This window comes from Paralichthys olivaceus, chromosome 1 (genome assembly GCF_024713975.1).
Source record: "Paralichthys olivaceus isolate ysfri-2021 chromosome 1, ASM2471397v2, whole genome shotgun sequence".
NCBI classification, from domain to species: domain Eukaryota; kingdom Metazoa; phylum Chordata; class Actinopteri; order Pleuronectiformes; family Paralichthyidae; genus Paralichthys; species Paralichthys olivaceus.
Window position 1 is genome coordinate 3,361,029 of NC_091093.1, and position 13,525 is coordinate 3,374,553.

Sequence of the window (13,525 nt, forward strand, 5' to 3'; positions counted from 1 at the left end):
ACTCTCGACTCTGTCTCAGGTAAGACCAAAGTCATTGAGTTACTTCTGCTGTGAGCTGACCGGCTTCAAGAGAACTGCAGCAAATACAGTGATTTCTTTACAAAAACGCCCCAAGGAGAACAAAAAGAGGATTTATCTGAAGACTCTATAAGTAAAACTAAATATAAACACATTTTATTGTCAAATTGTCTCAAACATGCAAAGAATATTATAAGCACTTCACGTTTAATATGTTTCATTGTCATATCTTTCATGTCATTATATTATTGAGTCAACTGCTGCAGTATTTTGCAAATCTTTAACATCCTGTACATTAAGTGATTACTGAAAACATGTGAAATTAATGGGAACAATGTAGTGCTGAAAGTTTACAGCATTCCTCTTTTCCTGAGTTTGTCTGAAAGTGCCCGCACATGGTCACTATACAGTTTTTATCGGTCGACATGCATGACGAACTGCGTACCTCATTAGCATAGTCGCCCCCCAAGCTATATAAGAACTAGAACACTGTAACATCGATGGTTCTCTCTCGCTGTGGTTCTGCTTTGTGTAGCCAAATGAAAACCAAGCCGTTCTCTGCGGATCGAAGGTGACTAGCAGCGGAGCTAGTGCCAGACGCTAGTGCCTGAAAAGAAGCACATATGCAGGTGGTAAGTTCAATTATGTCAGGGAAGAAAGGATGCAGGGTCATGAGAATAAAAAAGGCAATAAAAAAGATGAGGAAAAATCAGGTGCTCTTCAAGGATTGTGCCAAAAATGTGATAAAAACAAAAGAAACACTGACCGTGTGTGTTAGGTTCCAGGGCAATAGCCAACAGGGTTTTGAAGGTGTCTTTCTGAAGCTACCTCTGTCGCCTCTATTGCTCTGGACTGAGAGCATCATGCTGACACTTATTCTCTTCTTCATATACCTCCCAGCAGTGCACACCAAAAATTTTATATAATAGCGATCGCCACTTTTTTATAAGATCCTGCGATACAAAAGAGAGAATATTGGAAATTAAGTTTCACAGACAAATACCTTGCTTGAACTGTACTATTTCTTACTAGTACAATTTGTTGCAGCACTTGTTAAAAAATTGTATGAATGTACTTTTACTCACTGTCACTAGTCACCACCTCTACACCTTTCTCCAGCAGATAATCCAGTCCTCTCCGATATCCTATTGGCTCCATAGCAGCAGTGCTTGTTGCCTCTGTAGCCTATACCACAAGTATAGATTCCATATGTAACATACTAGAAAAAGTCAGGTAGAAATTGTGTGCAAAAGTGATGTTGCATAAACATGCATGCCAAATGACACATGTTCTCAGGTTGTGGTTACATGATATGATGATGTACTGCTATACTTTCCTGCACTAACTCAAAGAGGATACTCCCATTAGCGTTGTCCTCCATGATGGTGTCGATGTTGTATTTGGCAGAGAAGCCCAGGCTGTTATATTCTCTCTATAAATAAAATCTCTATGTCCATTTGAGTATTGGCAGTTTATGTGGACTTGGCTCCCAGTAGTGGTGTGACACTTGGTTCCAGTATCCCCCTCAACGCTGATAGCAAGTCTTGAAAAGTTGCATCAACTATGCTGACATTTTGCTAAAACCTTTGCTCCAACAAGAAGTTGTGTCCAGTCTGTGCTTCAGACAGCCATCAGGCTAGACATAATTAATATTTTCTAGCTTTTAGGTTTTGTTGAGTAATACATACTAATTGATCTATTGCAAAAGAGACATTCAAAAGCTATTCATCTGTATACTAATACCATCAAATGGATGACCAATGAACTACAATTTGAATAAGTGGATGTAGTTTTTAAATTATTTTACAATATGCATGTGTGAGTACTTAAGGGAAGGCATGGTAGACGTGGATGGACGTGTCCTTTCTCTTGTTGTTTCTGGGCTCTCCTGGAAACAGGTATTGTGATATGAGGTAAGTTAGATATAATCATACGCTGATTATGATATCATCATTTTCTAAGAGCAAATAAATGGTAATGTGTGACTCTGACAGCGGTCAGCAACCTTTAAAATCCCAAGGACACTTTTTAATTCCAAATATTAGCTCAGATCTACCACTCTGATATCTTCCTAAAAACGAAAGAAAGGCAGTTATCCAACTATTATTTATTCAATGCAAAATTTATTCATATTAATATAAATTCTTATTTTGAGCATCTATTTAGCTTCTCAGTTCAACAAAATGTTCTGCAGAAGAGTTGCTACTGCAGCACAATGTTTTTTACATTAGTTTGACTTGAATATGGCCATATGACTATATTTCTTTGTATAAATGTAGTCCTGTGTACTCAAATAAATACCATTACTACACAGTATGAAGCCATGCATCTTCTGCTCCTGCAAATATTTCACAATAAAATCCCTTTTTTTAAACAAAAACAGAAACAGTTTTGTTTTTATTTTGAAAGGCAAACAGAAAGTGTAGTAACCATTTATTTTTGCGACATAAATGTATCAGATAAACATTGAAACTAATTTTCTGTTTATTCTGCTTTGGACCATCTGTCTATGTCACAAACGTATTTTCAACATTTCCTGAAACCATTTCAAAGTAAAAGCACTACAGCATTTCTCTTTCTGAATCCATTAATTTGTTCTAACGGGACTTTGATTGTTATCGCAAGACCGGAAGATGCAGGTCTTTATACCCTAGTGTCCTGACATTTAGTGTAGTATATAATCCGACATGTTTTCAAGGAAATACAGTAGATCTACCAGCCAGCTCCACCGCCATTAGCATAATGTACGTGTAAACAACAGACAACCACCACACAGCTGATCTGCGGTGCAACCAGTGTTGTAATTCTTCTATCAGCAAACACAAGCAACAAGCAATCACATGTCATTCTAGTTTCTGTACCGTTATGGCTTTACAGAGCTACATCTTGTGGTCACGTTTCTGAAAAGTGTTAATAAATATATACATAAATAAAAGTACTATACAGGTAAATAAAGTACATACCTCTGTCCTTACTGGTGATGCCGTTGGCACTGCTGTAGACTTCAACAGAAGTATATCATTTTTTCTTCCAGGCACATGTGGATGGTAATCATCCGCTGAAAAAAGGGTTCAGTACACACCCGGACTGAACTGGGTGAATGAACGGAGGAGTGGTGATCCAGACGAAGAGCCATTAGCCACAGCCATAGTCTGTATTGTAAGCCACAACCGTTTGGTAAAGACCTAAAATGTAATTTCCGACCCGACACATTTACTTGTTGATTGCTGAAACTCCAGCAGCTCTCTCTCTCTTGTGTAAATACCAAGTTCCGGTAGCACGTAAACATAGATGTGCGTTCTCGCTGATCTCGCCCCTTGGCTGAGTGTTTGCGCAGTGCATAGGCAAGCAAGCGTGAACGCGACATTTAGACTAAAAACGTGGTGTAACTGATCTCCTTTCGAGTCAAATGTGAATGTCGGGGCTTCCGGACACTTTGATGACATAACACAAGCAGTATGGAGGCATGATGTGTTTGTTTGAATAAAAGGTTACCAGTTACTTCAATTGTATTAAATTCAGCTGCAATGGTATTCACCTCTGAAACTCCTAAAGTGTTTGTGGACTCAAACACTTCACCCACCCCTAGATAATGAGTACATTTTTTCATTTTTCTGTGAACTATCCCTTTAAGTCTTACTGAAAATAGCTGTAATAAGTGTAGTAGCGCTTTTTCACTTGGAGATGTTTGTCTTCTTTTTTGTATTTTTTTCATTTTTGCGCCCACCACTCACTCACTGTGAATCCAACGGGGAATCCCCCCCACTGCGTTCACACATCGGATTCTTCTGGACTTTTCACTAGGAGGCCAGAAAGTCTGCAAAAACTGCAAAGTGTCTCACTCGGACACAATGCACCTCCCCCAGAGAAAACACGGAGGGACTGCAGAGTTCAGTGCATGTCTCCGTGAGCACTTTTAATTTACTGCTGCCACCTGTCCTTTACAGCATTTACTGTTCTAATTTATTATCTGACAACACCTCAACATGCAAGGATACTTAGAAAGCTACAAATGTCAGTGTGTGCTCTTTGCTCAGATGAGCAGTAAATGTGAAAAGTTACAGTGATGGGGTTTTTCTGTTACAGTTTCAACCCTGTTAAAAACAATTGTTTCTTTCTTAGGATGATCATTAATAGAAGACATCTCACACCGCTGCTAAGCAGATACCATTATTTCATGCATGCCTCAAAATCCATCTCGATTGCTTAAATTCCAAAGATTGGTAGTGATTTCCTTCAGCTTAAAGGATCACTCCAACCATACTGCACTTCTATAGCATTGTCGATTTCATGAAGGACAAAAAAGGATCAACATCAATTCGAATGAACAAGAAATAATGTATTTTTTCATGCTATGCGTTCTTCCTCGTGCAAACCTGACAATTACTTTACCTACGATGTAACTTGAGAGCTGATGGTCTCTGGTGAGACATTAAAGTGAACCAATTCAGTCATGTCAGGATCACAAAAATATCTTTTTAACATTTTCTAGTTAATAGCCACAATAAGTTACTGCTCGCAAAAGACCAAGTTAAGCAGCAGCAGAAAAACACAAAATATACAGGGTGAGAAAAAGTGAGAAAAAGTTGCATTAAACTACTAAAATTTTAATCTGAATCTTTTTAGAAGAGGCTTCCAAAAAAATATAGAATGGCTTTAATCTTAAATAACTTAGGTTCGCCATACTTATTACTTCATAAGTACAACCACCACACTAGTGACAGCTATACTGGTGCTACATAATAAAACATCATGCCACTGTCCTATTTTCAGCCTCACCCCACTGGAAAAACACATTGTTATAGTGTACTGCAGCACAATAATACCTACTGATGCTAGGGCCTGCACTTGACATGCATCATTTGAAATGCCACAGCAGTAGATAGGCTGCTGAACTCTGGAGACTGATAGGACGGTATTACAAAAAGTCTTCAAAAGTTGTCATATGACATTTTTCACACTGGCTTTCAGTTTAGAATTTGATCCAAAACTAAACCAAAGGTCGCTATGTCTTTTTTATTATCACTGCTTAATTTTGGAAGCAGCTTCCACTGGCACCTTTAAAAAGAAATTGAAGTATTGCTCTTGGACAGTTGGGTATTGTATACCACTTTTCATGCTTCGATGAGAAATTAGCTGATGAGTGAGGGGGTATTAGCAGGAAGCACAGTATGTACAATACGTATGTCTGTGTGTGTTTGTCTCACCATCATTAATAATAGCTGTCAGCATGTTGCCCTTCTTCTTGCTTGCATGTCGGTCGTAGGACAGACACTGCAGGTCTCTGAAGCTGGGTGCGCCCTTGGGACAGGGAGGACTTTCACAAGCCTTGTGCTCCACACTGGCCTTCTGACACTGTCGCCCACCAGGACCAGGCCTGGCAAAAGACAACCCAGATTTTTCAGTTATTATATGTGTGAATGATAGAAATGGTTCCTGAGTTGGCAGTGTATGCGCTTAATTTTTTATCTTAAATTTTCGCTCTCCCTCCTCAAACACACACACACACAAAAACAGAGAGGTGACATACGGAGGGTTGTCACATTTCCTCTGTCTGAACTGGACTCCAGTACCGCAGGTCCTGCTGCACATGCTCCACTGGCTCCATGGACTCCAGTCACCGTCCACATGCTGAGGGATGGGTGTCTTACTGACACACTCGCCTGCCCTGCACCACTGACACACACACATGCACACACACACAGAATACATAAAAATAAGGGAGATCAACATCTTGGACCAGAACTTGGTGCACTTCTATCAGAAGCATGCTGTGAGTCAGATGGTCCTACCTTGTCTGCTCCACACTCTGTCCCATCTAGAGGCGGATCCAGTTTGGTCTTACATGAAGAATCACCTTCTACCAGACACCACAGGCCAGCACACATCAAGTGCTGACACACACACACACACACAAACAGAGAGAGAGAGAGGTTTTCATGTTGTGCGATCCTCTGGACATGAAGTGGACGTGGGGAAGGAAAAAAAGAACTCCAGGACTCCAGGCAGACATGAATGCAAGGGAAACCATTTATAATCTGACATTTCCCCCACCAAGTGCATACATGCATACATACAGAACATTAGGAATCATCTAATCAACTCCATGTTTTTTGGGCAATGTCAGATATTCTTGAAGGGGTCCCACAAGATTTACCAGCAGAATGAGAGCTAGTTTAATTTTACAATGATTTAATTCACCAAAAACTATGTCAATGAAGAAGAGAGAGAGAGTGCGAGAGAGAGATACCATACATTTTCAGACTCATGATGGCATTCACAAGGTAAATCGAGCATCAGATGAATTTACTGTCAGTACAACAACAGAGTTGTAGCCCACTCAACACTCTGCTGCTGCTCTCAGTTGTCAAAAAGCCATCCTCATCCTCAAATGATGGCACTATGTAAGAATTAGCATCATGTGAAGGCTACCGCACTGAATGTAGAGGCCAGGACGAGTAAACAAAATGGTCAGAAACAGATGTTTTGTCTGAAAAGTATTTCTCAGTCAAATGACAACCCTGCAGCTCAGAATGCTCGTGTTTCCCTGGCTGAAATTACAAACTGTGTATAGGCCTATTTATTAAGTCACTAACAGGTGGGTTCACACTGCAGCAACCTGCTTAATATCATGCTTCAGTCACAGACGTCCAACCCCTGGAATCTCAAGGATTTTTACAACTAAAAACTGAGGGGGAAAAAAATGGAAAGATAAACACTTGTGCAATATGACTCAAGGCCTCATGTCTTTACTGTAAATGAGTTGTACAACTGCTGACAGCATCCACTGGTAAGAGGTGAAAGGTTATGAACTAGGTAATTTACCTGTCATCTCTGATTTGAGTTTTACCTTTTAAAACACATACACATATGCCACTGTAGTTTCTGCAGCACCGTGCTGGAATCAACTGTCTGATCTTAGAAATGCTCTATCGATTCAATTTTCAAAACCAGTTTGAAAACTTTTTCTTTCATGAGCACCTTAAACTAAGCTTTTCTATAAGGTCATCCATTACTGTATTTCATTCTATTTCTATTTTGTTATTCTTTCCATTTTATTTGTACTTATTTTCCCTTTTACTAAATTTGAATACACGTTCATAAATCACTACTCATCTCATACTATAGGGCTTAAAAGGGTGCGACATCCTCTGCCCTTAACTCGTAGAGAGACCCACATGTGAGGGATCCCTCTCCCAGGATGGAGAGAAGTGCAACAGACACAACGCTGATGAGAAAAGACAGTGTCTGACAGATGAAGAGGTGTACCAGTGTTTAAATTATCTGTACATATTAGAATGTCTGACCGTGATCCATGATCAGGATCAAAATGAGAGGGGCTTGTGGCACCACATTATGTAATAACTAGTCACATGTGGTGTTACATGGCTTTATAAATAAAATACCTATGTAGTAACTCACTCTTAGACATTCCAAATCTCATTTGACCTCCTGGTTGTTAGATGTGAGATTTATAAAAACAGGGCAAATAGATTGTGTCTTACCTCCATGTCATTGCAGAAAGTGGCATTGGTTCCAAACAGGATTTGGCACTGTTCATCCACGCTGTAGTGCATACCTGGCAGCTTGGGGGGCAGCCGGACCTGGTACCGGCTCCTTGGGTCTGTGTACAAAAGGCAGCCACTGGCTTTGGATCTGTTCCAAAGACCCAAAAGAAAAAAGGATCCGGACTGTGTTAACTTTTTCATTTCAAAGAATCTTATTCTCATCATCAAATCTGAATCCAAAACAGACCTGGCATTAATAGATGATAATAACACAATATATGTAATCATATAATGATGAAGCCACTTTATCATAAACACCATACCAATGGTCCAGTGTGTGAGGTTTATGAGGATTTATTGGTAGAAATTGAACATAATATTCAGAGTGTTGTTTTCATTTGTATGCTATCACCTGAGACTAACTAATTAAACATGTTTTCGTTACTTTAATATGAGCCTTTATATCTACATCAAGACAGGGTCCTCTTCTTTGGAGGCTGCCATGTTGCACCACAGTTTTCTAAAATTAACCCAAAGTGGACAAACTAAATACTGGATGTTGAGATGACCATCCGTGCCTTCCGTTACCTGAAGGCCACCCTAGATTGTTCTACACACTAAAAAAGTTAGGGTTAAGTGGAGAGGGTATTCAGTTGATTGCCATCTGCAATATCATCTCTTGCCACAAAAATCCTAAACACTGGTACTTTAAAAGTGGGACGTTCCTCGCTTTACTCTTAATCAGTGAGCAATGATGCAGACAGATTTCCATACATACATAGGTTTGACTTCTTGTGTTTGACTGAAACTTGACAACAACCTAATTACTTTTCACAACTGAATTAAACTGCTGGACTCCCTTGCACCTCATGTGTACTCAACCTCTTACTGTCACTCCTTAACGTCTCCTTTAATGCCGGAGTTGTCAAAATTCACCAGCAACTGACTCCTAACTCCTATAGTCCATCCTCTCTGGTTCTCTCAGCCCCTCTCTCTTACTTTCAAGTTTCAATCTTCCCTCTGCTGTTGAAAGTTCTGACCACATTTAAAAATCCAAACCATCTACCTGTCAGTTAGACCCTCTTCCTACGTCCTAGTAAAAGCCTGCCTACCCTCTCTAGCCTCCCTAATAACTGTCATCATACATTCCTCCCTAACCTCTGGTCTTGGTCCCTCATCTTTCAAATCAGCTGCAATAACTCCTATACTTAAAGAAACATGGTTCAGACCCCAAAGATGTTAATAACTTGCGTCCTATTTCTAACCTTCCTTTTCTTTACAAAATGCTTGAAAATCTCAACTCCATGCTCACTTATCTGACAACAATCTTTTTCAATTCCAGTCTGGTTTCCGCCCCTCCATAGTACAGTGACCTCCTCATGGCAGCTGACTCTGAACTGTTAACAATTCTCATCCTCCTCTGACCGCAGCCTTTGACACCATCTCTCACCATATTCTCCTCGACAGACTACCCTCCATTGGCACCACCGATCAAAACCTCTCCGGCCACACTCACTTCATCCAGCTCAAATCTTTCAAATCCCAGCCATTTCCAGTCACTACTGGTGTCCCCCACCACTTACTTACTGCTCTTCCTTTTGGCCATATCTTCCATAAAATTGAACATTCATTTCCATTGCTATGCGGATGACACCCAGCTCTACCTTTCCACCAAACCTCCCTCCCTCTCTGATTGCCTACAGGAAATCAACTCCCAGTTCTTCTTCAATTTCCTCAAACTCATCAGAACTACATGTTTTTGATCCATTTTTTTGTTGTTGTGTTTTTATCTCCACCTTGTGAGGTGACCTCGAGTGCTCTGAAAGACACCTATAAATAAAATGTATTATTATTATTTAATATGCCACAGGGTACAATATGCATGACAAATTAAGAAATGTCTTTAAAAAAACTAATGACTATCAACTGAATAAAATGTGATGAAAAATAAAAATGATATAAAATCAGTGGTCCTGCAGCCAAAATTCCATTTTCTATAATGCAGGTCTGAAACACAAGATTCCCACATAAAATAGATTCCATGTCAACATCAGTGTTACACGCCACTTGGGTGATGTAGGGCACTGGTCTTTGGTGTTGTAAGAAGAACACTGCTCTTAGTATTGACTTTGCTGAAGAGAAAGTCTGTTTCCATTTTCTCTATGTTTGTGGTTTTGGTATCAGTGAACAGATCATTAGCCAAGACTGATAAATCACATTCAGCCTGTTGGTAAACGTGCCAATGGATCCATAATCTTAAACTGAGTTTATAACTTCAGATGACATCAGTGTTTACTCATGACACAATTATTAAATGAGCAAATAACACAATTGACTTGTTATCAATCTACGAGTTAAGTTCTGAGAGTGTGGGGGACATGGGAGACATGGGAGTCATGAATGCAAAACAGGTTTTCCTCATAAATCCTGATTTTTACATCCACTCAAAACTAGGCCTGGAAATATGCCCTCATGTTTTTTTTTTCAGACTTTGAGTTGTGAGGCTCAACCCAAGTCTGATTTGGAGGCTCTCAGTTTTTCAATTTCAGTATTTTGGAAGAATGGCCAGTGGCTAGATGTTACTCAGGAGATGGAGTCTAACAGTGTTTTTTTGTGTTCGTGAAAACCAAAAGGTGTTGTTCTTACTGCGTTGTCATTGTCTCTGTGTGCGTGTTTGTATGTCAGTGTGTCGGCATGAGCAAGAGAGAGAAGGAGAGAGTGGAGTCAAGCGAGGCTACGTGAATCAGTTCTACTATGTGATGAGATTTTATCCATTTTAAATAATAGCAATCATTACGTGATGGTTAGTGTTGATATTGTGGTGCTGGCCACAATCAAATCAACATGTGGTTACTGATACTGGTAAAAATACTTTGGGTTCAGTTGAGTAGGTGGTCCTTCATTCCAACATTCAGTGGAATGTGTCCACATTCATATGGCCCACATTTGCATTCACACAGCAGATTGTGATCACGAGTCCTAGAGCATCACCAAACGTGATCTAAGGGATCAGATCTAAAGACACGTTGAGGACACATTAGGGTGTGCTCAAACTGACTGTCCAAGTACTGTCCACCTGTGATCAGATCACTCGGGATGGATGTTGATACCAGCAGTGTAGACATGAGACAGAACGACCTACTGCTTGGTCAAATTAGACGATTTTTTGTAGGCTTAAAAATATCAATGGTTCCAGCAACTGTCAGCAGTTGGATAGATAAGCTGACAAAGCAGAGATTGACCAACTATCATTTTTAAGGGCTCATCATTTGTGGCACAAAACTATGCAGACAGGTTATCTAACAACATGCTGAGCTAAGCCAACATACAGTAAGAAGTGACAGCCAAATGTGAGGTGTCTGTGCAGCCCGACACTCAGAACTTCACTGGGCCTTCATTCACTTATCAGGACTTATCAGATTGACCTCAGGTTAGAGACCTACATGGATACAGTTTCAAAAAGACACACCAACACAGTCAAACACATCTTATCTTTAAATAAGAGCGTGGTCTTTCAGTTCGAGCGCATGACTTGTTGAATTTATGTTCAGATTGTGCATTACTTTTCATCAAAACCCTGCCCTTGCACTCATATAGTCCCTGTTTGAAATTAAATTTGCTCTGGTTCGGCTCAAACTTGTCCAGCGTGTAAGATTTAGGTGAAAGGGATCTATTGGCAGAAATTGAATATAAAATAATCCTAGTGATGTTTTCATTAGTGTGTTTCATTGAAATTATACACATTGTTGTTTTCTTCATCCTAGAATGAGTCCTTTATATTTTAAAACTTTATATTTACATCGAGGGGGTCCTCTCCATGGACCATGCCATGTTTTTTTTTTTACAGTAGCCCAGACTGGACAAACTAAACACCTTTTGAGTTTTTATGACGACTGAAGGCTGCCACAGGTTCTCTGTCATGTTTTGAAGGAGAGGGTGAGGTGAGGGGTATTCAACTGCAACATGCACACCACCACTAGATGTCACTAAATTCTACACACTGACCCTCACCCAGAATAATGTCAGGCTGAGGTTATCTGCTGTCTCTTGTTGCTCCAACTTGTTTATGGTGCAATGTTAAGTAACACAAAGATAGCTGCAATTGAGCAAAACTGACTCAAACTGACACTGGTTTAAATTTACAGCATCTTCATTTCATTTTTTTTTGTTTATTATCATGTTTATTAATTTCCTGAAATCATTTAGTTTATCTTTACCTATAAGTGAAAATGAATACATATTTTACACACATTTTTCTGGGGTCACCTGTCAGGACCCAGTGCAGCTGTGCCTTACCTGAGAAAGTTCTCCAGATCATCACGGCTGCAGGAGGACCAGGACAGGTCGCTGGGGTTTCTTCCTTTCACCCATTCACCAGACATGATGTGGGAGTGACCTGTGCAGGTGGCGTGGTCGTCATCGTGGCTCATCCCCATGCTGAAAAGACAAGGATATAAAGACACTGTGTCAAAGATTTGCGGAGCTGGTCCTCATCACAGTCCCTGTCTGTGGATCGGGTATATTATAAAGCCTGTTTTCAATGAATGACTCTATGACTCCAAATGAAATGCTAAACCATGCTAAAGGAGACCTGCTGGATCAGTACCATTACATAAAGGAGTCAGTGTGATATTTTTATTGTCTCAGCCTGTTTTCACAGCATCAAAAAAGCTAGAACCAAGCTCAGGAGGACAATGAAAACTTGAGCATACATCAGTGTGATTACAACTACCCTAAAATGACAGAAATGTCCTATCTGCTAGGATGGGTGTGCAGGGTTTACAATCTATTCTGCAGCCAGCCACCAGGAGCTCTCATGTGCTCCATTTTACAGTACACAGTAATGTGCATAGCACTCTGAGCTTAAATTCATGCCCATCTAAGTAATAATTACAGTAATAGTAAAAATAATAGCAAAAAACCCAGCAAGATAGAGACGAATCACAGTTAATTAGAAAAAAAAAACTAATAGTAGAAACAAATTCTTTCTACATCTTGGTCAACTGTGCTTACACTGTATGTTTGGATTCTCTGTGAAAGCAACAAGAAAACTAAGTGTATTGTACTGAAACTAATTAGCATTTATTAGAATTTTACTTTTCAAAGAAATTAGATTTTTATTGAGCAGCACATATAACAGCTTCGAAAAACTACAGTTCAGTGAATCTCCCTCAACCAGCAGCACGTCTCATGGCAACACACCCGCGACATATTGATGGAGCAGAGTCAGAGCCTGAGGGAAGCTACTCAGACACACACTGCACGTATGTGAGTGAGACACAAACAGGGAGGACTTCACTCTGGCACAGTTATGGTGTGTGTGTGTGTGTGTGTGTGTGTGTGTGTGTGTGTGTGTGTGTGTGTGTGTGTGTGTGTGTGTAGTGTGGTGTGGTGTGTGTTCACTCAAAGCCATGACCTACATTTGCAAATTAAAAACAACAACTTCTGAACTCCAGGCACAGACTCAGAAACTAATAAATTACAAATACAGACTCTTTTCCTCTGGTATAAATGAAAGCAATATAGAATTGCAGTGAAGGACTAATACTTGTCATACTTGTCCTCATCCTTAGCAAAGGATAGTGCAGTGCCTTCAAAGCAGAGGAAATACATTAGTGCCTCAGAACAGTCCAACTTGACCAGGCCCATGCAGACAGGCAATATAATCTAAAAAATGGCTAAGATATCTTGTCATAACAGTTTGTACAATAGTACACACTGTAAAGCACAACATACCTACCACAGAACATCATATCTGTATGAAAACTAATTCAATCTTCTGACCGAATACAGATGCAAAGTCAAGCTCTGATGCGTTTGCTGCATTTGTGATTTCAGTCAGCTTCAAGACAGAGTTCAACTGGTAACTGTGAGCTATTTGGGAACCCTGCACTTTAATAACAAACCATCCGCAAACGCAACGTATATTTTTCTGCAATATGATTTCTTAACCATATTAACACCGGTGCATGAGTGCAGGCTGGTATCCTGTACTCTAA

The 13,525-nt window shown here is 39.9% G+C and overlaps 1 protein-coding gene and 1 long non-coding RNA gene across 6 annotated transcripts in view; both read right to left on the bottom strand.

The window, feature by feature from the left end:
- adamts17 (ADAM metallopeptidase with thrombospondin type 1 motif, 17) overlaps positions 1–13,525 on the bottom strand; it is a 109,801-nt gene that overhangs the window by 38,428 nt on the left and 57,848 nt on the right. For all 5 annotated transcript variants that reach the window (XM_069527686.1, XM_020080368.2, XM_020080369.2 and 2 more), the window contains 5 exons: positions 11,823–11,963; positions 7,524–7,674; positions 5,811–5,912; positions 5,549–5,694; positions 5,226–5,395 (listed from right to left, as the gene is read on the bottom strand). In XM_069527686.1, coding sequence (XP_069383787.1) covers positions 5,226–5,395; positions 5,549–5,694; positions 5,811–5,912; positions 7,524–7,674; positions 11,823–11,963 — 710 coding nt within the window. The remainder of the gene's footprint in view (positions 1–5,225; positions 5,396–5,548; positions 5,695–5,810; positions 5,913–7,523; positions 7,675–11,822; positions 11,964–13,525) is intronic.
- LOC109625220 (uncharacterized) lies at positions 469–5,216 on the bottom strand. The gene is made up of 3 exons (XR_002202444.2): positions 1,104–5,216; positions 785–971; positions 469–625 (listed from the first exon to the last, which is right to left on the bottom strand). It is a non-coding gene; the product is annotated as an uncharacterized lncRNA (long non-coding RNA).